A 23759-nucleotide genomic window follows, 5' to 3' on the forward strand; every position below is an offset into this window, starting at 1 on the left:
GGTAAATGATAAATTATTTGTCAACGGCCCCATAGGCCAAATAAGTATGTTCCTTTCCTGGGCTTTGAAGAAAATAGAGTGCTTTGTGTATATGCCTGGTTGTTTTTCTGAGGCTCTGCACATTTTAGGTCGTTAAATAAGTGCCGAAGCTGAAAGGTGATGAACAGCACATTGCAGGGCATAGAGTGCGCTCTGCTGGCCATTTAAAGCCAATGCAAAAAGCGGGTAATCCTGAGCGGGTAATCCTCCAGGAATACACACTGGGGAGGCTACAGAAACAAGTGAAAACACCTCCATCAGTTGATTCAGTGGTAAAAATCCCATATTGTCAGCCTGCTATTCAATTACGCTACTTAAGACCCTCTCATTTTTTATCCAACGTAACTGCAGATGCCATTACAGTCCACAATGAACATAAAATTCGCTGTTTATCAAATCCAAAGAGAGTACAAGACCACTCTGTGTGAGCTGCTTTTTCCCAGCATCTGCTGGTTTTGCACAGAGTTGGACCTGTCTGTCTGCGCATCGTGACTGTGAAAAGGCTCCTGCTGGACCTGCAAGCAGAGCTGGCAGGCCACAGGGACTGCCATCCCAAACCATCTTTGAAGTCAGCCACGAAAAACCTGGAGACAAATGTTACAGAGAAATCAGAGTACTTTGTTGATACACCACCCAGAAAGCTTTACAGTAATGCTTCTGGAACACCTGACAGATATACACTCACTTGAGTTCAAATACACTGACTGGAAACGGGGAAAAAGTATTATTTTCATTTCATGATAGCTAAGGAAGAAGATGGACCAAGGCAGAGGGAGGTTATATGGAGCTTGTCCAAAATAACATGACAACACCTGAAACCAGGATCAGATAAGGGAAACAAAAGGGCATATTGCTTGGGTTCTGGAGAATGTGTATACAGAACAGATGGGGTTATTTAGAAAGACATACTGACCTCTACACTGTTTGAGTTAACAGGAAAAGCTCAAAAAACGCAAGAAATTAAAAAACTAAAGCTTACTTGGTGGAAGAGGCTCATCGATAGTTGGGTAGTGATGGTGTTCAGGCCTCAGAGAAGGAAGCTGGCTGACTGGCTGAGAATTATGGAGTAAAGGACAATCACCTAAGGACAAGATATTCAAGACATTGAGAGTCATTCACTGTTTTCACAATGTGGTTCAAAAAATGTGCTACTGTAAAACAAGTGATTTTGTAAACAGGTTAGCCTGGTGTACTAGCAGCTCTGGTTATTCCTATTTTCAGGCACTATTTTGATAATAACTCATATGCCCAAGTTATTAAAATAATGCAGTCAAGGCTCTGATCTCTGATTTGAGTCAATGCTAAACTGTTATGGGCCAGATTCTGGACTCATAATGTAAGCGAGAGAAGAATCAGGCTTGATCTCTGAGAAACACTGTGCATATAAAACCAAACTCATGCTTCTGCTGAAATTTGCAGGAACATACAAAATCCTGGTTCCAGCTTTTAATTCACCACATCAGTGGAATACGAGGCTAAAAGCTGCCTTGGATCATCATTCTCTGCTTTTCTAAAAGACCCATGGCTAAGTGTGCTGGAACGGCAGGACTCTGTAGTCCCTGCAAAGCAGAAAACTATCCCCTTCTATAGGTAGTTTTCAAAACATGAAGAGTCCATCTTGAGTGTAAGGAAGGAGAATGAGAGAAGGACCAGAAACAGGTAGGTAGACAGGTGGTAGAATAGGAGAACAAGAGATAGTGAGACATAGTCAGGATCCAAGATAAAGAAGGAAGCCCTGAGATATAGAAGAGGGAAAGAAGAAGAGAGACACAGTAGACAGCGCAGAGGAAGTTTTTAAATACTAACATTGTATATATGTCTATATATCCAAATATGAAATAAATGAAACCTAAACAAATGTCCAAACTCATGTTCTGTTGAAAGGAACAAGTAACTTAAGATCTAGTTAATGTTTATAGAACCCTTTTAGAAACTAAGAAGTTACAGTAGGGATGTAAAAGCATTCCTTATCTTAGACTGAACTGTGAGAATGAGGAACCTACACATTAAAACCTTCAGATTCTAGAATTAAGATTCCTTCTTGATCTGTTCTTAAAATCTTAGAAACCACAACTATTTATCCCACAAGTGGACACATTTGCATACTGTGTGGTAACAGTTTTTCACTATAGCCTCCAGCTCAAGGTGGGCCTGTTAATACAATCTGAATTGCATATATTTAACATTTACATGCATCAGAAAGATGCAACTTATGGAAAAAAAAAACAACTATATTTAGCATTTCCAACATCACCAGAACCATTCAGCTAAGCCAAACTTGCTGTGTGCTGGCTGGTTTAGTTGTCTTTAATGTCAGAATCTTAATAGCCTAAGAATGAACATTCTGTTAAAGGCCCAAACATACAGCTATCAAATGTAAAAAAACCCCACATTTACCAAAACTTACGGGTTTTCTTTAAACAACCAACAGCTAGAAGGCAGAAGCCAATTTTGTATCAAACTGTAAAGAAACCTCATACCATCCAGAAGTGAGAAAAATCACTTAAGATAAAAATACTCCCTCTTCTAGGTGCTCTGATGATACCGTATGGCCTGTTAAATGTCTCCATTAAACCACTTGTGTATAGGCGTATCTCACAGCAGCATCTGCTGCATGTTTTGAACAGACAGCAGAGTTACGTAAGTTATTACTCAGTGCTAGAAGTCCATCTCTCATAGCCTTAAAAACTTCTGTTACTACAGGCAGTGTAGCATCAACTACCAGATCATCCATCTATGTTTCTTTACTTACCATAATTGACTCTCCCCTAGTCAAGATAGTTACGCCAAGCCAGCGGAAGCATGGTAGTATCAGTCACCTGGAGTGGATGGAGGTGACCACATCTACTGTATTTGTAACAGCTGCCAAGTCATGAAGCAATGTGCACATTTACTGAAGCACCCCCGGTGGGACCAAGAGAGTGCTAAGAGCAAGGCTGCCTTTCAGCCATGCTCCCTCCCACTTAAGCAAAGCAAAGCCACCGTGAGCACTGCAATGCCCTTTATACAAGCTCAAGGGGCACAATCTTGAAGCTGTACTCAATCCATATGAAGAAGCCACCTTCTTCCCCCATGTCCCCTCTCAAAAGTACACACAATTCAAAATAGCCATCCAATCTGAAAGCATGGTCACACACACACACACTCGTGCCCCCTTAGTATACTTGCACATAAATGCTGTCTACACACAAAGACCCTCGTCTGCAAGGAGGGAAAATGGGTTTCTACACCTCTGTGTACTTCTGAGATTTTAATACTCTTTTTCAGGCTAGATTCTGCTTTGCAGAGGAAACAATTACCTAGGCCCAGCTGCCTACAAATCTTCACACAACCCAGTGTGTAAGGCCACCCTTACACCTTTCTTCCTGCTGGGAAATACTGTGCATGTCTGTGGCAGTGGAACATGGGGTGAAATAAACTGGGAATGGAGAAGGAAAAGGCAGAAGGATGCTTTAGCGGGGTTTCTCTGTGGTTCTCCAATATGTTATCCTTTTCCTGCAATTTTAATTTAGTGTCACTTACACTGGGAGACAGATGACTTGGGGTCTGGGAATGCAAAGGCTATCTCTTAACCTTGCTGCATGCTCCTTAGCTGCTACGGCATTTGCTTCTTCAGCTGGAGAAAAATAATACACTAGCTGAAGAAAGGATGTGTGATCAAACCCATCCTCCATGTATCTCCATGTGACATTAAATGAGTTACAAAAGGGAGCAATTTAATGGAATGGTTTGCAGGGATTGGAAAAAACAGTACCTAAAATACAAAGATTAAAAATTACTTTAAGTATGTTTTCTATCTAGAGAAGGGCAAGGAGATGAGAACTTTGTTCAAGATAGCTCAGTTTTGGAAGTATCTAAGAAAAAACCCTCTCTGTTGAGTTGCCCTATGGCCTGTGAAACCTGAGGTAGATTTGTGTGATATGTGGGGAATTGGAACAAATGGGGCTAGAAAACTGGGTAAGAGAAATATTTGCATTTCTCCATGCTTATGACTGTGTGTGGCTACAAATCATACGCAGAAACTGGCCCAGATGTGTAGCTGGTGTAAATCAGCATCTCTGCCCTTTGCCAAGCACAAGTTGGTCCCCTCACTGACCATCAGAGACATGGCAGCACATCAGAATGTGAAATGAAACAATCCCAAGAAATAAGGAATGAGTTGGTGGATGTGGTAATTCTGATCTGCCACATAAATACGGTAGCTAATCTTGAATTTGTAATAATGCGTGTGTATCTACAGGAATCCATATACACAGATCTCCACCTGATTTATCTGGTTTGGCTGGGATTTTTAAGGACAGGCTCAATTATCCAACCTTCCCTGATATCTGGCCCAGCTCACAGCCCCCAAATTTGTACGAAATAAACTGTGAGCAATCTGAGACCTTGATTATCTGATGCCTTCTGCGACATCCAGATAATCAGGGTTGCTCAGCGCATCAATTCTCAGGATCTAACCTTCTCTTCTGCTGCTTGGACCTGCTATTGGGGTGTCTAGACTCTCTGTGGCTCTCTGTGGGTTCCCACCATGAGCTACTAGTTCATCTGGCCACTGGGAGGAGCCATCCACTTGCTCCCTGTCCAGCTCAGGGCTCTGCACTGAATCTGGCACTGACTCGAAAGCACTGTTCTCTTCCTCATCATCATCCTGTGAGGAAAAGACCGTGCTCTCAGAAATCTTTGCACTGTCGACAGAGGAGAAGCGGGTATGGCTGGAGAAGCGATTGTTACTGTCATAACAGGAGGTGCTGTAGCATGAAGTGCTGTAGCAGGAGGTACTGTAGCAGGAGGTGCTGTAGCAAGAGGGGCTGTAGCAAGAGGTGTCGCACGCCTCACACTCGTCACCATTGGGCCTGGAGCTTGACTCGCTCTCGCTTCCTGTCCTGGGGTGTTCCCCATCCAACAGCCCATCATTTAATTCCGAGAGTTGCTCATCCAAGGTCCCAGGAGCCGCCGTGCTCTGGCTGAAGTTCTCTTCAGCCTCATTTTCCAGAGGCGGCTCTGCTGCCACTGTCTCACTCTCACTGACCACCTCTTTATCCAACGCCTCCTTGACTGTAGATTCCTCATCGTTCTCCCCAGCGTTGCCACCATCTTGCTCTTCTTCCCCATCACTGCTCATCTGTGCGGAGGGCAAACTGTGGAGCAGGTTGTGGATCCGTATGTAGTGTGTGCGAGGGGTCTCTGGCTCACCACAAGCTGAAGCTATGACTGTCTCAAGTTCAGACACAGGCAGGGAGCATGGCCTGTTTTTCCTCTTTGCTGTTGTCCTCAACTGCAGCTTGTTGTCTTCTTCCTCCAGGGCTGAAGCCCCTTCTTCCTGACTCTTCTCTATGTCCTTGCCAGCATGCACATCTGCACTCACCTCACCAGGATCTAACGTTTCGATGCTGGTCAAGACTCCACCATCTCCCTGAGTACCAGAATTGACTTTGTTGTTTTCCCTAACTTCAGTCTCAGGAGGAGACATGCAAGCCAGCAGAGCCAGCTGCTCCGTGAGGTCCGTAGCACTCAAAGAAGGCAGCGCTTCTCCTGGGATGGATTCCAAGGGCTCAGGAACTTGCACTGTATCAACCTCCCCATCTCCTGCTAGCTCTTCATTTAAGCTGTTCTGGTTGACTTCCCCAGGAGGTTTGACAGCCCCTGGGCTATCGACACTGTTCACACTGTATCCATTTAGCTGTTCTGGAGCTGTGCTTTCTGAGGTCACTGTGTTGATGCATGGAGGCTCACCGAGGCTTTCCTCTGTGGGGTTGTTCACAGGGCTTTCCTGGAGTTCAGCTGGCTCAGGATCTGCACTAATGGAGACCTCTTCATCATCTGTATGAGACAGGAAAAGAAATTACTTACTCCTTTAACAAGAAGTGTTGACTGAACCAGAAGCTTGGCTGTGGGGGCACAGGTATCCACAGCAATCTGAGAAAATTAAAAGCATAAATTACAGTGTGAAATGAGTGGGAAACTGAGAAACTATCAAGAAATGATACATTTTTTGTTTTGCTAGGCTGTCTTTGTAGAGTGGATTTAACAATCAGGGGGCTTACTAACGACGATAATCTGTATGCAGCATCCCACCTCCTTGCAACATAACCTGAAGGAAACATGTTCTCGAAACTATTCTTTGAGACAAACTGGCATTGGAGGGAATATCATGGGTATGACAATGAAGTCTTCCCTGAGGTTTTAATGAAGTTTTTCTTGTCATGCTGAAGCTGACAGCACACCACAACAGAGAACCTAAACTTTTTCACACTACTGAAAGGCAGAAGCTTTCCCAAAACATCCTTTGATGTGATCCTCAACTGTACCACCTCCTCCCAGATGCCAGACAAGCTGGGGTCTTTCATGCCATCCCAGGTGTACCTGAGAGGGCACTAGCACTAGCACAGAGATGCAAGGAGTCCCCAAGCAATGCTCTTGATACTGACATGAAAGCCAAGGTTCAAACCTACACCAAAATGACAGTGACTTCCTAATAACTACAAGAGAAAGTTAACCAAAACCAAACCAAAAGGGAGGGAAGGAGGGGAACACTGATTATTTTACTTAGGTTTTTCATTAAAAATAATCAAAATAACATAGTTTCTAATAATCTTTACTATTACATTCTGTGTTTTTATTTACGAAGTGCTGAAATGCAGATGACTACAAGTGTCCATGTAAGCAGTTCCCCATGACAGGTAACTGAGGAGCAGATGATACTTTAGTTTTCCATCCTCTTCTCTCACAGTGATGTGGCAGAGTATTTGAAGCAGCCAAGAACAAATGGACATTAGACACCAGTACCTCTAAGCTAAGGGGAAACAGGGAAGAAGGTGTGACTCACAATGCATCCTGTGATGGGGAACTTTATGCACTGTCCATTGCTCATGAGTGCACCTAAAGTCCCAGAGCAGTCAGGAATGAATTCAGATTTCTGAGGAGAAAGAATGCAAAGCAAAAAAGAACAAGATCTAGATAAATGATAGGTTAAGACTGAGAATTACCTGGATGGATGGAAGAAGTTATCTCAAATCGGAACTGCAGCTGGCCACTGACATGATCTGTAGGAAGCCTGCGACCCAGAGTGTAGCTTACAACCCTGTCCCTGCAAGAAAACAAATACTGTCACAATAGACTATAACCTATCCAACATCTACTGCACATAGATAAAGCTGCTGTGGCCTACAAAAACACACAGTGGTTTTCAAAGGCTATTCAACGCAGCCATGAGGGCATGTTGACTTGCATACGAGAGAAAGAATGGCAGAGGAGAGGACAATGTCTTCAGTTACAATGGAAAAGCTGAATCAGTGACTAGACAGGCTTCTGGGATACACAAGCACGTATGCATATATATATAGAGAGAGAAGGGTGGGAATGGAACTTCTGCAGTATGGGTATGAAAATACTGACATGGGAAGCAAACAACTCCCACTTCTGCTATCGTAACAAGACTTCACTACCTTGCTGATCTGACCATACCTATCCTTCTGTAGAACCTCACTTTTCTGTATTTCCTTCCCTTCACCATCTGCATAAAATTCAGCTTTCCTGGTCTTTCCTTTAATATCCTGTACAGGACAGTCCCCGCTTACCACCTTCTCTTTCCAAACTGGCTGAATGACTGGTCTTCATCTCTTTCCACCCCTCTTACCTCTATGAAGCTGAAATATCAGGAGAACACCTTCCTGACAAGGTTGATCAATGACTCCATTCTGTCCTTGTGCAGGTCCCTCCCTTTGCCACACTTCATCCACCCCTCAGAACAGAATGAAACTATAGAAGAGATTAACTTCCCAGCTGCCCAAAATGAGGCTGAATAGATGTTTGCAAAGCATTTCTTGAGTGTAAAGGGTTCACTGAATATTTATGCATCTTTGAAGAAACATAGTTCATTTCCAGTTGGGCTCTATTTCCTAGGATATAGTTTCACATGCATCAGAAACTCATGTAAATGAGACGATCACAAGATTTGCGTATGATCTTTCTGAACTTGTGTGTATACTTCTCATTGAGCTTGCCTGAGATTTAAAAGCCACTATGGTATTAAAACTAAGCCAGAAAGTATATAATTAGATAGACAGTGTTTACAATAAGGAAGTAAAATAGGAAGATATAATCAGAAGATGATGAGGAAATCTTCTCATACAGAGGGAAGCCAGTGATATCAGTTATAGGGCTCTACCTTCTCCAAGCTGTTCTTTTCCATCTGGTTTCTAAAAAGCTACTCTATCCTCCCTACATGAGAAACAGGGAGGAAGCTTAGTCCCTTCTGGTACATTCAGCTGTCAATATCGCAGCCAGTTTCTGAACCAGCTGTTCGAAAACACTTCCAACAAGCTCAGCTTCCTGCTGTTCTGCTGAATTGAGATCCAATTTTCAGAATTGCCTTCTTGGAAACTGCATTGCGTATGCTCTCCTCAGGAGATGACTCTTTCTCTCTCCACTCCTCAAGGTCTGAACCTTGCAAGTTTAGAACCAACTTTTTGGTTTTGAATACTACCTATCTTCCTCAAATTGGTTTGTGTTACTTTGGCAGCATACACCTTCCCAGGACTTTCATGCAAAGGGAAGCAGGGCAGGGCTTGTGAGCTCAAGTGAAGTGGTTATTCCTTGGTAGTAGGGTAGGGTCAGAAAGATTTAATTACAACATGCCACAGTTTTGGGGTTTTTTTAATAGCATTTCCACTGTCCAGAAATTACAGGGAGGAGGAACAGATATGGCACAATTTTAGCCCATAGATAATTCCCTGAAACATGAAAACAGCCTGTTGATAACATTAAAAAAATATTCATATTGAAAATATTGCACTCTCCAGATTCGCAGCCATAATACACAAAACAGTCTTCTTTCCTATATGCCAGCCCTCACTTTTCCAAATGCAATGGATAAGGTTACAGAGGGAATTCTTTTTCTGGCCCGTAGTCCTATAAATTCTAATTAAGACCAACATCATTCCTCAGACATCTGTCAGTCTAATAACTCCTCCTCAACATCATTGTATCACTATAATGATATCTCACCAGGGACTTCAAAACAGCAACATGCTTGTTAAACAACAGAGTAGCATAAGCAGCAAATTTACCCTATGGCATGTCTTTCCAAGAGGCGCTGGACTGGCATGGAGAGTTTTCCCAGGAAGCGCTTGATGATGGGTCGGCTCTTTGCAAATTTGTCTTTAACTTCTATTTCCAGGACATCCGTGGGCAGGGAGACAAAGCTGAATTGCTGCAATAAAGGAAGAGCACAGGACATGAAGCTGATGGCTGGGCAAAACAGTACATGGCTCATGACTTATAGACCTGTGTAAGACTCTGGCTTTTTCACAGGACAGAAGCAGTCCTTGCACCCCAAGGCACAGGCCTACAAAATAAAAAGATCCTGGCCTTAAAACAGTCAGGTGAAAGCACCTGTAGGGATTGTGTAATGCTGAAGAAGCAGTCTTGGGGAATGCATGGATTTCATTTGTTCATGTCATGGTAGCACCCAAACACTTCAAACAAGGCTTGCCAATAGTAAGGACGCTATGCCTACAGAAATCTAATGAACTCTGCCCTAGCAATGGTCACTGATCTAAATGTAATTGCACAGATTATGTTTTTTTTTTCTTTCCTTTATTTCCCCTCCCTCCCTGCCCCAAGATCTAAAAGCATTAAAAAACTGCATGCGAGTCAACTGAACTGGCAGCCTGAAGAGATGTTTACTCAGCATTTCCCTCCAAGTGAATTTAGCCCTCTTTACATTTGCCTGGCCATTTGTGGTACTTCGGCTGGGAGGCACACCTCAGCAATTGAGAAGTGAGGATCTAGTGAGGTGAACGATCACAGTTTTCAGATACATCCCTTTGTTGTTCATCCCTGCCCCAACTCAAAAAGGGAAAACTCTGAAAATACTGTTTATGTGGACAAATCCCCTAACCTGGTTTACAGCATGGTCCCACAAAGAGCTAAGCCAAAAGGTAAGACAGGGCACAGGCTACTGGAACAAACAATACAGGGGAAGATAGGAATGGCACCATCTAAAACTGCTGCTGCCACCAAGTGCTTTGAAACATGTGTCCACCACCTCAACTAATCTGGTTTTAAAAAGATCAATTTTTATTGGTTAGTAATATTTCAATAAGCATTTAGAGACTGTGTGCATTCAAAGCTGAGGTAGGAACAAGGAGGGTGATATTTTAGGTTGCAGAAGCAACGAAACCCATGTGTACAGGTTCTAAACCTGGGAGGACTAGGGTACCTGGAGATGCTGGGATCTCCCCAAAGGGAAAGCAAAGCTCTGGTTAGTGAAAATAGTGAAAAGCAAATATATTAGATAACTTGGCCTTGCTATCTCCAAGACTGGCTCAATCCAGCACACACTTGGAGCTGGTGACATAGGTCACAATCATTTTTCCAAACAGATCTGCTAGTACTAGTATACCATTGTTCAAAGAAAGCACATCTCTGCTGTGGTGTGCAATAGTAGTAAAGCTGTAAGATTGCTGTTTGCCTCACAGAAAGGTCAGTATTGAACTGGAAGACAACTTCTGTAGTAAGTGAATATTGAGATGGATGAAAGGATTTTCTAGCTTTCCCGCTGCCGAAAACAATCTTCACAACAGTATCATGCTCCGGGTTATTGAGGCCCGAGTTAAGCCCTAAATTGCTTGCTTTATTGAATCATGATCTACTTTTCAGAAATGCTCAGTTCTAACAGCTTCAAGTAAAACCAGTGAGCAGGATATTCTGTTAATCAGGCCCTGCAAAAATGCAAATCGTCAGAGAAATACAATTCAAGTAACAGCTAAAGTGTTATTCAATTCTTACTTTCTTCTATATCTTTGCAACAAGTTACCAAAGAAGACAGACCTAACAAAAGGGAGAACATTAATTCCCCATGTATATTGAAAGTTGCTTTATAAAAGTAAGTTATATTACCATTACTGTTTCACCTGCTAAAAAACCCTCTGATAACTGCCATTTCATGACACTTACAATGAAACCAGAAGGGAATTAACTTTTAACTGAACAAGGGTATTGTAACGTACAGCAATTTGCCATTTAATGAATTCTCCATTACTCTTCTGTTGACACCTCTACTGTAAAAAAGTCTCTGTGGGCTAAAGCATGCACACACACAGGTGAAGGCTGAACTGTTCGTAAGTGGAAAGTAAAACATAGGTTAATGATCTGCACCTTCCTATGTTATTAGTATTTTGTCTTGTTGTACAGCTCTCAAGCAAATCAGACTCTGCTTGCGTGTTTGTTTCCATAGTATCAGGTAGAACCAAACCTGACAGCTCTTTCCTTGCACAAGAAACACACTGACATTTTCCAGAGTAATTCTCAGCACCTGAGCAGTGAGTATGGATGCACAAAGCAAGGTGTTCTGCCATCAACCAAAGGAAATGTCATTTTTCCCTTGAACAGCAGTGCCTCTCAGATATACAAACACCAGGATATTCCATGCAATCTGTAAAATCAAACTTTGTTCTGATTTCATCACCTGCCAACCACACTGCATGTGAGGACACATGAGACTGCCCTGCGACTAGCCTCTTGTCCATGATCACAGCTGCTAAATGGTTCTTCTGGGAAACTGTTCCGATGCATAAACCAACAGCATTTTGGAAATGCAATTAAGCCATTAAAACCAGAAGCGTTCTGTGGTGAAGCTCAAAGGTTTTGCCATTTGAAACCAACTGCAGTTTGAGATCAGAAGTGAACTCGGTGAAATGGGTGTGGAGACAGCTTGTAAAATAGTGATAATTTTACATAATTCAGTTTTCTATCACCTAAACACTTGCTCCTGCTGTTGCTCTCATGTAGTAACTGGAAAGATTGTTCTAAGGCAATCCCTGACTGTGGATGCCTCAGGCTCAGGCCATCCACACTCAAAAGCCCAAAGGGATCCTTGTTTGAAGAACACACAGGCCTCTGGCCCTTTGAAAGACGGATCCCAGCGGAACACCTCGGTTTGAGAACTCAGAAACTTTTAAATACATTTTCAAAACCACCAATCACTTTTGAAAACACGCAGGCTCTGGTGATATTTAAAGATGGGACTGTTGTGTTTGGATGTGGAAGCAAACCTCCATCAAACCCACGTCTCCTTCTCTTCCTTCACCTTCTGTTTGGAGAGGTGCCAGCCCCCGTAACTTAGCCATGAAACACTGGCTGCATTTACATTGTTCAAAGCCTTGGCCTTTACTATTCTATCTGGAAGAGAAAGGACCCTGTGTTTCATGGTTGTCTTCAATATAGTCATTGTAACACAGTAGTCATATATCACCTCATGGTTGCAGAGAAAAAAAAAAATACAAGAACTTCAGCCCAAATGAGCTCAAATATCTCATTTTAACAAAACTTCCAATTTTTCTGGCAGTCACTCCTCGAAACTGGATTCTCTTCTGTTTTGCAGATAGCATTGGCTACCATGCATTTTCCTTCCCAATCTAAGACAGCAGTCTGCAAGCTGTATAGTTTGACTGGGGCCACAGCTCATTGTGGGGGCTTGTTCATTGGTTTTGGGTTTTTTTGCCACAAAAAGGTAGGTTCCTTCAATCACCACCATTAGTGCAAACTCTGCAAGAGTGGTCAAGAACTTCCTGGAATCTGCTGGAATCCAAAGACACTAAAGTTTACAGTGAGACTAACCGTAGAAGGCTGTACTGAAGTTTACATAAATGGGCTTTTTTGTCTCAAAGAACAAAGTGAACATGTAATTCCTGGCAGTTTTTATATTCTGATGTTTCAAAAGCTTTAGCCTCTCTGGCTGTCCAGAGCTCCACCAAACTTGACTATGGCTGCATGGATGTGGTTTGCGATTTCGTCTGAGGCTTTATTTGTACTTGAATACAAAACCACTCAAAGGAAGTAATGGATTTCAGCACATCTGCAAAGTCATCTACCAAAACAGCTATAGTTTCATGGCTAAAGCCCCACCCAAGGAAAAGACTTTGTCTAATGACTGATTCTGTATTTATTTGGATAACAGCAGAAAACAGGACACATGGGAAGAACAATCCACAAAAATTTTAAGTGATGGCTAGAACTTGATGTCTTTACTTGATCCCTAACTGAAATCCAAGTAAAATGCATTATATAAGGGGGGGGGAGAAACTCTTTCAAGGTATAACTGGATCCAAAATTTATGTATGATCTACAGCAGGCAGTAGATGAACAGCTAAGAAACAGTAAGTTAAATCTCTATTCTCTGATTAGCCCAAACCAGTAATTACCTACAATGCTAATTACCTACAATGCTGCATTAGTCACAGTGCATTACCCTGCATATCACATCAACAACTGCTTGGTACAAAATTACTCTTAAAACTTGAGATGATACATGACAGAGCACACTCCACTGAAGAGATGGCAGATTGCCTCAACAAAACTGCCAAGAAATTACCATTAGGAACAACCTGTTTCTCACAGGGTGCCTGGCCCTCAAAATAGTCTCAGATGCCATCTTGTCCATGTGATATATCCCCCTGTCTGACCCTTACCAGCTATGGATGAGAGGGATCCTCTTTATAGGTTAGATAGAGATGAGTGGAGATCTTGGACACCCTCACAGTGAGGAGCACCACTGGAAGGATGAGGTGGTCAACCAGCTGCCCGTGTCTGATCTGGAAGACCCCCAGATTTAAGGCTTTGGAAGTAAGTGTAAGCAAGCTCTGAGTGCTGAGCTCCAGAGAGGAAGACCTTTTTATTTTCCTCTATAAATGTCTTAGGACTGTACAAGAAATGGTTATCTGTCAGGTGGATTCCTAAAAGGAAGCTGTATGCAGAAAGTCTGAAGACAAAGAATGATTGAACATCCCTAATACACTGGATAAAACCAGCACATGTCACGAGCCTTGTGGAGGCCTTGTGGAGACTAATGTTTCCTGATCCTTGGAATACATTGGTCATATCTGCAATGGGAAGACGTGGTACAATGTGATAGCTCTAGAGAGCAAAGAAGCTGGTGCTGTGCACCTGATTACAACATCTAGACATGTTGCAAGGGCTTTCCTACAAAGTAACTCCAAGCTGGTGTCCTGGGCTGAACCCCCATTATCATCTGAAAGGTGTCTGGTGCACTCCTGAAGCACATCTCTTGGCTTAGTTTTCACTAAGAGTAATTCAGTTCACATGCTTTAAGACTGCTGAATGGTGTCTTTAGTGGGCAGAGCAGGAGATCTGCCTTGAAACTGCTCTCTTGAATGGAATGAAAAGAGTATTGTAGATGGACCCACTGAATCATTAAGAACTATGATCTACGGAAGTCAGTATTTGTATTATTTTCCCAGTATCTTCTTCAATTATTTTCTTTTTTGGGTGTTCTTGCACCCCTCTGGAACTACGATAGATAAGAAATAGACCTGATCTAGAAAGAAAGTCATTGCATCTCTCTACTGTCCCCACTTTAGCCATTTGTTAATAGCTGTCCCATTTGTGAGACTGGCAGGAGATCCAACAATTGCTTTAATCCTACACATCTAATGAAAAGATAGGAATAGTAGAACAGGAGACAGAGACTCTATTAATTCCTCACTAAGAGAAAATCTGCATCATTATAGCACATCTTACTAGACACTGAAGAATCTGTACCAGACACAGCCTTAAAACGTCCCTGCCAAAGGAAAAGCTTTAGTTGGTATTTTCTCAGGCAATCAACAAGCCATAAGTAATTATTTCTACTTAATTATAGAAATACAGAGAAGGGAGGAAGAGGGAAAAGCAAGAGTGGAGAGAATCACATCAACATACTAAGTCCTCTTGGGCTAGCAGCATACCATCAGTTCGGGCTCTACTTGGTAGTAAGTCATTAGGATTCTCTTTTCATTTACACAGATTTTATACAGCCACCTCCTACAGATTCACTCTCACAGGGACACTAATCAGAATCAAAGCTACCTAGATCCTGCTGACACATTCATTGTCTCACACCATCTCAGTGACGTAAATGCAAATCTGATTTTACACTACTGCTGCCATCTTCAAGCAAGATCTGAAAACACTGTAGTAAACACCACTGAAGATGGTGAGGATGAAGATTAATTCAGACATTAATCTGCTTTCCAGGGCCTGTTTGCTTCCAGACCCAGCAATGGCTTTACAGACAGAGATGATTAATTTTATTAATGTGAACAGATCCTGTGGGGGTTTAATACACAACTTACATATGGCAAAGAATGAAGACATGTGCTTATGCTGACCTAGCAGAATACATCTATATTCCACTTACAAGATAACAGAACCATTTCCAGAGCTTTAGATGAGTTTTCATAGAAAGCCAACTAATGATGATGATTAATTTCTGTGCTTTATTTTTACCAATATTATTTACAACCCTGAATATGGGCAGATCACCATGATCGGCTCTCAGGAACACCATCAAGGAAGTTGTTGAAATGAACGCAGTATGCCCATTAGCACCAATTAGACAAGTTAAGTGCAAGTCAAGTTCTTTAATAGCATAATAACCGGTGAAAGGTAGATACATTAATACATTGGTGATAGGAAGAACTAGGCTCTTGATTTGGAGCTGAATAAGCTACAGAATTAAAAAGAAAATTTATTTGAGATATCCATCATGCCACAGGGATCATACAAGCTGAAGCAAATCTTAAAAGGCTGTAAATTACATTTGATGGATGAAGACAGATTTAGTCTTTCAGCTGAATATTTCATTAGTGGGCTTTTTGTTTCAAATACTTTATTGAAACAACTACACTTTTAATGTACTCACCACTCTCCATCTGTATCCCCATTCAAAAACCCTCACTACGTATCTCTTCTGTCCCATATAATGCTACTCGTATGAACAACAGGGTAAGATCAGAGGGAATTCGAGATTCTTAAACTTACTACAGTGCTTCTCTATGGCAATACAAAATATTACAGAGTCAGAAGTGTCAAGCACAGAGTTCCACTGCTCCGAAAAGTTGGGACAGGCCTACACATCCTCTGAGAGCATCCTGGAATTCAGCATTGACTGCAAGGTGCCAGATCCAATGCAGCACTTTACGCATGGCACAATGTTTGTTTGTTTGCTTTTTCCCTGCACTAAGAGGGATGCACAATACGTGGTGTTCTACTAAAGTCAAATTCAATCCTTTCTACCGAACTTTGAAGAAGTTGGATAGTGCCTTCAGCAAATTGGCTTCCTAGACTGCTTCCTCAGAATCACTAATCCCTCAGATTTCCTCTGTACTGAAAACAAGGAATAAAGAAAGTCTTTGCTGTCTATTTCACATATTGCACAACACTCATCATGAATTCTCTCTGATGGCTTACATAGTTTTGCAAGATGTCTCTTACTCTATTAAGGGCAAATTTCAGCCCTAAACCATTAGAAACTGAAAAGAACTTCTGGATAAATCAAGTGCAAACACTGCTTAAAGTATCAGGGTTTTTCTTCATCTCTTACTAGCTCAGCATAGACTGAGCATATTTGAGCACTCTCATAAGCACTCATATACAAGGTTAGTGAGACTGGTAGTCTACTGGGATGCAGAAGTTGCAATTAAAAAGCATTTCAGAAGAATAACACATTAAATAAAAAACCTAGACAATTTTTTCACACCATAACTAATTCCTGGAGAAACCAAAGTTATCTTGGGCTTTCACACTTCAATCATCACCAGATATTAAAATAACTACAGCTGTAAAATCACAGCTTTTCTGAGTAATCAAACTATGGTTTACACTTTACCTGGCCATGTGTGCAGAAATGTTATACAGTGAAGCTACCACCCACAAGGGTCCACTCAGTCCCAACGACACCTTTGGCAAATTCATACTGAATTCAGGCTCTGGCTTTCACTGCACCCATATTGCATTTATGCTTAGGTGTAAAGGCCTCCAATTTATGCAGCTGATTATTTTGTATTTAGCAGTAAAAGAGAGAAAAATATATCTAGAGTTAATAAATAAGTAGTTCTATCAGTGTGATGTTCCTTTTTTTCATTAGGACTTCTGGTGAAATCATTCAACGGTTCTGTGAGCAGGACTATCAGCATCTAGTGCTCTGAATATTAGATCAAAATTAGATCAAATATAACCTACTTTAGATTAAATTTATACCACTGATTCAAATATATTTAAGCATCCTTACTGGTTTAGCTCTGTTCTGGAAAGACTCGTCTTTTATAAAGTATCCCCTGCTTGTATCACTGTAGGTTTGTACTACAACAGGCAGTACTCATCCTATCAGCCAACATAAAGCCTCAAGCGAAGTAGAACGCTACCATAAACCCCATATAGCATGATCTGGCCACTTTGACAAAGTGTCTTTCAGTCCGTCATGCACCAGTCCAGCATTCATGATCACAGAATCAATGCCTGACTTACAAATCTGCATCACAGCAAAAGCAGATACAAACCAGCACTCAGCTGGCATTCTTGTAGGCAGCATGCAAACCCATCACTGATGATGGCCTGCACTACAGAAGCCTTCTCTCCCCAAACTAACTTCTTCGGGCATTCAAGCCACTGACAGCTTCCTTCGTCTGCTTTTGTACTGGCAATCTGAAGAGACAGGTTATGTGGGAGTCAAGTGCTATATTTCTGAAAGGTTGTGGGTTATCTGAGGTGCAGAGAGTACAAGTTACACACGTGAAAATACTGTAATTCTGTTTATGAGATCTGACACATTAACTACTATATGTCAAGTGCTCTTGCAACAGAGTACTGAACACCTCTGCTTATACACATCAATTAATTCACCTATGAAACGCAGCTATCTTCAGAGTGATAAGCAGCACTATTTTTGTGCATCAGCTATAATTTAACAGGATTTGCAAAGGTTGAGGCAAAGAAACAAACAGCGAAGCTGCAGGGAGTTGAGATCGTTTTTATCCTAGTACTGGATTCCCACTTTAAAGCAATCTACTCTTCCAGAGCTAGAATTACTGGAGTTGAAATTCAATGCACCATTTAACAGGTGACACTTCCCAACTGCTTTAACTATGCTGGATAGTTGCGACAGCCTATTTTATAGTCGTCTCACTGGCCATCCCTTGAAGCTCTCAATCCACTCACTAGTGAATGAACAGAAACTAAAGCAGCAGTTAGATCAAACTGTCACAGTTAAAGAATGTCTAAGGGAAAAGTCCAGAGGCTTTAAGTACTTTATCTGCAAAACCATACAGAGAATTTCCTAACCAGCTGGAGGTACATGGACTACTTTTTAAACCACTTTGCTTGGTTGCTTATGGTCCCCGATGATCTCTATTGCTTGTCTGAACTCTCTGTCCCTTTACTGTTTGCTGACAAATCAATCTTCTGAAAAGGAGCTTCTTCCAAAGAACGTGACAGCAGTCACATTGTCTCAATATGAATCAAAATGGGATAGTATCATTATTTTTCTAATATCAGTATTAGAAGAGATGATCAACATTCACCCATCTCCATTCTACTAGATGGATGGAAGACTTCGGAAGTGGGCACTTCCTTTGCATTTTAAGTCAAATCAGCATGACAGGACTACTCACCCACTAGGCTCTTGACGCTCTTTGGACTGCCAGCACAATGTCTGCTTAACCTAAGGGTTTACAGTGAAGCTATGCAGTTCCATGTGCTCTCCAGGAACTCACTCACTTCATTTAACAGTACATAAGTTGCTGATGTCACATGCTACTCCTCAATTTGAGAGAAATTTCTATTTCCTTATGTCCTCTTGTATTTAAAAACAGAGTAATGGAAGAATAGCTCTAAGTCAGGATAACTTCTGCTGAACAGTATTTGAACAGCCTGTGAATTTATGATCATCAACATTACATGAGACAGATGAAAAATTGCCTGAGGTATCATGGTTATTTCGATAGGTTTTTTTCCCTATTCCAGATTTTTTTCACGTTTAGCAGCCAAAAACAAATTAAGAATGTAATTCAACTGAGAAACTAACAAAAACCCCAACCAAAACCATCAAAACCACCCCTTCTCCCTCTCCCCCAAAAACCCAACATCCCTCCCCTCCTTCTATTTACATGTAGTGACACAGAACCTTAGGAAAGAATCACCCTTCTGAAATAATATATTGCCTAAAATATTTTTTGAGGAAAACAGCTAGTAACTGATCTATTTAATGGAATGGCAATGATTCCTCAGTATTTTTCCCTTCATATATTCACTTCCATCAGTGAAAAGGGTAGACAGAAGAATAGCTACCACCATGATTCAGCAATAGCTTAGTCTTCCTCTTCCCCTTGTCCCATAAAGGGACAAAGTTGAAGAAGATCAGGCCAAGGGTGTTCTGTGCAATAGAAACCAAGGTGGGTTTTCAGTAACAAAGACTTCAGAGTAGCTGATGTGCACAGACTGCAACACAAATGCATGCAGTTAAACATCTCAGCATTAGCTGAAGAGAATTCAGAAGGACACGTTGGCTGTTTTAGACTCCTTAGCCACTAAGAGGCTGACAAGAGAAAGGGAGAAGCAGTGTGCTTGCGTGCAACCAGGAAAACCAGGGGGTGAAGAGAAACGCTGGAAGCCAGCTGTGCTCTTCTGCTTTGTGATGTCCGTAATTAGGCCATTTTATTGTTTCTACTTTTCTCACTGCCGAGCTCTACTGGAAAAGAAGTGTCAGCCCACAAACTCAGCCATCCCACATGGCCTGAGGAGAAGACGCCCTTGACATTTTATCAGGGCCAAATTCTTACTCTGGTTATTTTACCTTCCAGCAGTGCAAAAGGACCTTGAAATGAGAACAAATTGTATTGACTGGCGGTTGTCTTTGTTGAGAGAAGACTTTCTGACTATTGTGCAATTCTAAAAAGCCTATTTTCAGCCTCCGTCACTCTTTGGATATGGAGAGCCTGTGTGCCATCTCAGCAGTTAACTCTGCCTGATACAGAATTGTGGGTCCAAATTCATATCCTGTGTCCTTCTCTGACTGTTAACTCCTGGCATCCACACTTGCTGCCAGCTCCCACAATCACCCGTACTGAGCATGACACACACATACAGATTACCCTTCCATGCCTGCCTGCCTCTAGGCCTGTGTCTTATGCACTTCACTGAAAGATCTCTGCCAACTCCCTAATCTTCCATGTCAGTTCCAGCTCCTCAGCTTGGCCTGGGACTCCTCAGCCAGATACTTCTGATGCTTGGAGCCACAGAGTAATTATGGCTTGGTGGATGCCTCATGACAGGGGCTTCCACTTAATTAAGTCCTGTTAGAAGGCCTTTTGTTTCAGACTTTCAAAGTTCTACCCCCTGCCACATAAACTCCCCCCTAGGGTCACCTGTCACACATTCTGATGTGGTACCCAGCTCCTTGAACATCCTCCTCCAGGTAGAGAATTCAGTGACTGCTGTCTTTTTTCCTCCCACTTACAGTGCCATGTCTATACAGCTTGACCTAATTATCCCTAAACCACTTTATAATTTGCATTTTAATTTGAATAAATCTATTTAGTCTATTTATTTACTTTTATGCTTTCCTGCAGTGAAGATGCTGGTCTGACAGAGAATGCCAGTAAATCACACCCATTATGTCAGGCGCCTTTAATTCCAAAGTGATTCCTTATTCTTTGCTGCCTGTTGCCATTCTGTGTGTAATTTAAAAACAGCAGGCAGCAATTGAACTCTCAGATTTCATTAATACCTCCTAAGCCCTTCCAACACGAAGCAGCAGACTAGAGAGTATTTCTTCAAGGTGATGGGCAAATGTGCCAAAGTTGCTTTTAATTTATACTGCCACTGACACTTTTCAACCACAGATTCTTTTTATTTGCTTGCTGTACTTGTTCTGCTTTATATAATGTCTTCTCTCAGTGTAAGAACACCATGACAATCTACCAGCAGCCTTTCAGGCTATCCAAGTGTATTTTTCAATTCTGTTTTATGCCTGCCTTCAATAATTAACAACTTCATAAATTACAGCCACAAAGGACAACCTATGCTGCAAGTTTTAACATATCAATCATCTTTGTAACTAGGTAGGCCTTTTGCTTTAAGACAAGAACTCATGAAATGCATCAAGCACAGTTGGGTCAACAACTATTTAGCCAAGAAAAGAATTAAAATAAACCCTAAAAAAAAAATAAAAAAAATAGAAGGATACTGCTAGAGTTATTTCTTGTAGTAAGAAAAGTCAGCTCAACACTCAGAGTGCTTACCTCTCCTTGCCAGACTGGGTTAACAGTATTACACATGATCTTAGATCTCTTCTCCTGTCCATGGTGAGGGAGTGCTGGAAAGATGCTATGTTTTCCTGGCTGGATGGAAATCTTCAGATAAGGGTCTGGATTGAAGAACATTCCTTTCTTCAGACCAAAAGCCTGGAAATCTGAAAGAAAGTAAAAAACCTGATTATTTTTCACATTCCAGGTAGCTCTCTGGGATGTGAGAAAAAGCATAAGCAAACTAGTAAGGAATTCAAGTAATATGGCAGGAATATGAAAAAACTCACTGCTTCTTGTGAGGTAACATAAAGCCAAACCACGATGATCTTCTGATTTACGATTTACAAATGATTATATAATGAAATTGCAAGTTTTACAACCTGATTTTGCAGCGTGAGCTGGCTTCTAAATCAGGGTTCATGCAACTTAAATTAAGTGATCTGCTGATTTTGCTAAGGAGCTAAGCACTCGCTCAGCCTGACTCAAGTAGCAGGACTCCTCTGAAAAAGAGATCTATTCATTTAATCACACAGACGTGGCATTCAGTACCCGATGTATGTCACTTGTCCTAGATACCTATTTTATCTTTCTACGAATCTTTTAGATCACTCTTTTTCTACAGGAGAGGTAATCTTATATATTTCCCCACTTTAAAGCATTTCCTTCCCTCATGGGTAAACTTTACCTGTAGTAACTTAGTAAAACTCTTGTATATAATGTTCAGATTCTAAGCAAGGATTTCTAGCTGCAGAACTCCCAAGGAACATGAGTTGTGAAGACAAAAAATCCCCAGGCACTGATTTCAAAGTTTACTCATTGTGTTCTGAAGACAGACATAAAGTCCATTACGATCCATCCCTGTGAAGCCAATGAAACACAAACCAATCTACAAATATATCATTAATTCTGGCTCAACAGCTACAAATGAAAGCCTCTGACCTTATTCCAGATGCATTTTCTTTGGAATATATAAGCACTTATTCCTATTAGCAAGTTCAGCAGCTGATTTATTTTCCACCACTTTCTGCATGGATATTCTTCTCCTCTGTTTAAAGCTTTATTTCACATAGGGCTATATGCACTAAACTACATTCTCTTGTCATACTGAAGAGATAAAGAGTGTAAGATGGTTTCTAAAACTGCCTAGATATATTACATAAACATTCAATTTAAGCACATACTTTTTTCTTTTAGGCAGGTCTTGAAAACATTAATTTTCACAGTTTTTAATTGTCTTCTGATTCAAAACCCAATTATTCTGGCAGATTGCGGGAGACTGTGTAAAACCCTCCAGGCAGATATTCTGGATGAATCTAAAAATCTTACATATTCCACACCAACACCAGTATTTTCTTCCCAAAAAACAGCTGCATCAAGAACAGGGATAAGGTTCACCCAGTTGTATTTTGCTTCCTTAACATATGGTAATAGCCAACACAACAAATGGTTCAGTTTTGTTCTGGTTGGTTTAATCATCTATTCCAGCACAGAATTCATGTTGCACATATTCCAAAGCTGTTGGACAGATGGTCTTGAACCAGACTGTATTTTAAGAATCTCATTGTTGTGACATTCTCTAACAATTACCAAAAAATAGACGCTATCACTACTAATAGCCTATTTCAAAGTACTTTGCTGACTGTATGCACTGCTGTGGTCCTAGAAACACTCTTCCACAAAGAAAATTATCTGGTTCCAACTGATAACACTGATTTTTTTTCTCTGAGTGTATAATCTCTGTGTAACCAGCACGCATCTCATCTATCAGCCCTGCTGAAATCCTATATGGCAAACTCTTTTGCTTTGGAAGTTATACTGTTAGAAATGAATTCCAGAAATAGCAACTAAAAATTGCAAAGGCAGTATGAATGACAAGACACAGCAGTATAATAGTGTCAGGCTGCTAACATATGAGAGCAGAGAAAGACCTCTGGGATCTTATTTTCTTTCTCTCTGATGTTTCCTCAAATGAATCTGAAACTGAAATATTTATTGCCGGATATGTTTCTGATTTTTTTTTTCCCTTCAAAGAAAAACCATACTATCTTTGGGCACCACTGTGCAAAGAAATGGGCTACTGAGACAGAAAAGAATACCTAGTACTCAATCGTGTACGCTTATATATTATGTATCATAAAGAACATACATATTATGATGACCTACCAGCCTCTTTCCAGTTATGGGAATTAAGCACAGCCCTGAAAGTGAAGATACTCCTATGCTTAGTTAGGAGTCTAATTCTTGTATTTGGATGAGAAAAAAAAAGTTAGCTAAGCACACAACAGGAAATTTTGTGTAATTTTCTTGCTTTAGTTGCATAAGAGAACAGATTTTGTAAAACTGGCAGAAACTTCAATTTTTAATGTCTAAGCACACATAGGGATAGCAGGAATAGCTTTTGCAAGGAAAAATATGCCAGTTGTACTTACATATCTCCCTAAAAATTCTCAGCACCATGAAAAACAGAGCATCAAGACCACAAAAGCGCTGAATAAAGCTAGATGGGCATCTGCAGATACCCTGAAGCCATTCATTTAATCCGAAGTGAAACCTGTAGATGCTGTAACTTGTAACCAACGGCTCAGGTACTCTCTTACCACTGCTGTGTAGCATCGCAACAAAAGAATCCCAGCTATT

At 41.2% G+C, this 23759-nt stretch overlaps 1 protein-coding gene across 5 annotated transcripts in view; it reads right to left on the bottom strand.

Moving 5' to 3' along the window:
- HECW1 (HECT, C2 and WW domain containing E3 ubiquitin protein ligase 1) overlaps positions 1-23759 on the bottom strand; it is a 253047-nt gene that overhangs the window by 69855 nt on the left and 159433 nt on the right. For 4 of the 5 annotated variants that reach the window (XR_010609789.1, XM_065665693.1, XM_065665692.1 and 1 more), the window contains 5 exons: positions 21117-21286; positions 9108-9250; positions 7026-7126; positions 4498-5859; positions 1019-1120 (listed from right to left, as the gene is read on the bottom strand). Coding sequence is in view for 4 of the 5 variants with exons in the window: in XM_065665693.1 (XP_065521765.1) it covers positions 1019-1120; positions 4498-5859; positions 7026-7126; positions 9108-9250; positions 21117-21286 (1878 nt within the window). In the remaining variant the exon portion in view is untranslated. The remainder of the gene's footprint in view (positions 1-1018; positions 1121-4497; positions 5860-7025; positions 7127-9107; positions 9251-21116; positions 21287-23759) is intronic. The other variant, XM_065665696.1, reaches the window with a different exon arrangement.

This window comes from Lathamus discolor, chromosome 2 (assembly GCF_037157495.1).
Source record: "Lathamus discolor isolate bLatDis1 chromosome 2, bLatDis1.hap1, whole genome shotgun sequence".
Lineage (NCBI taxonomy): Eukaryota > Metazoa > Chordata > Aves > Psittaciformes > Psittacidae > Lathamus > Lathamus discolor.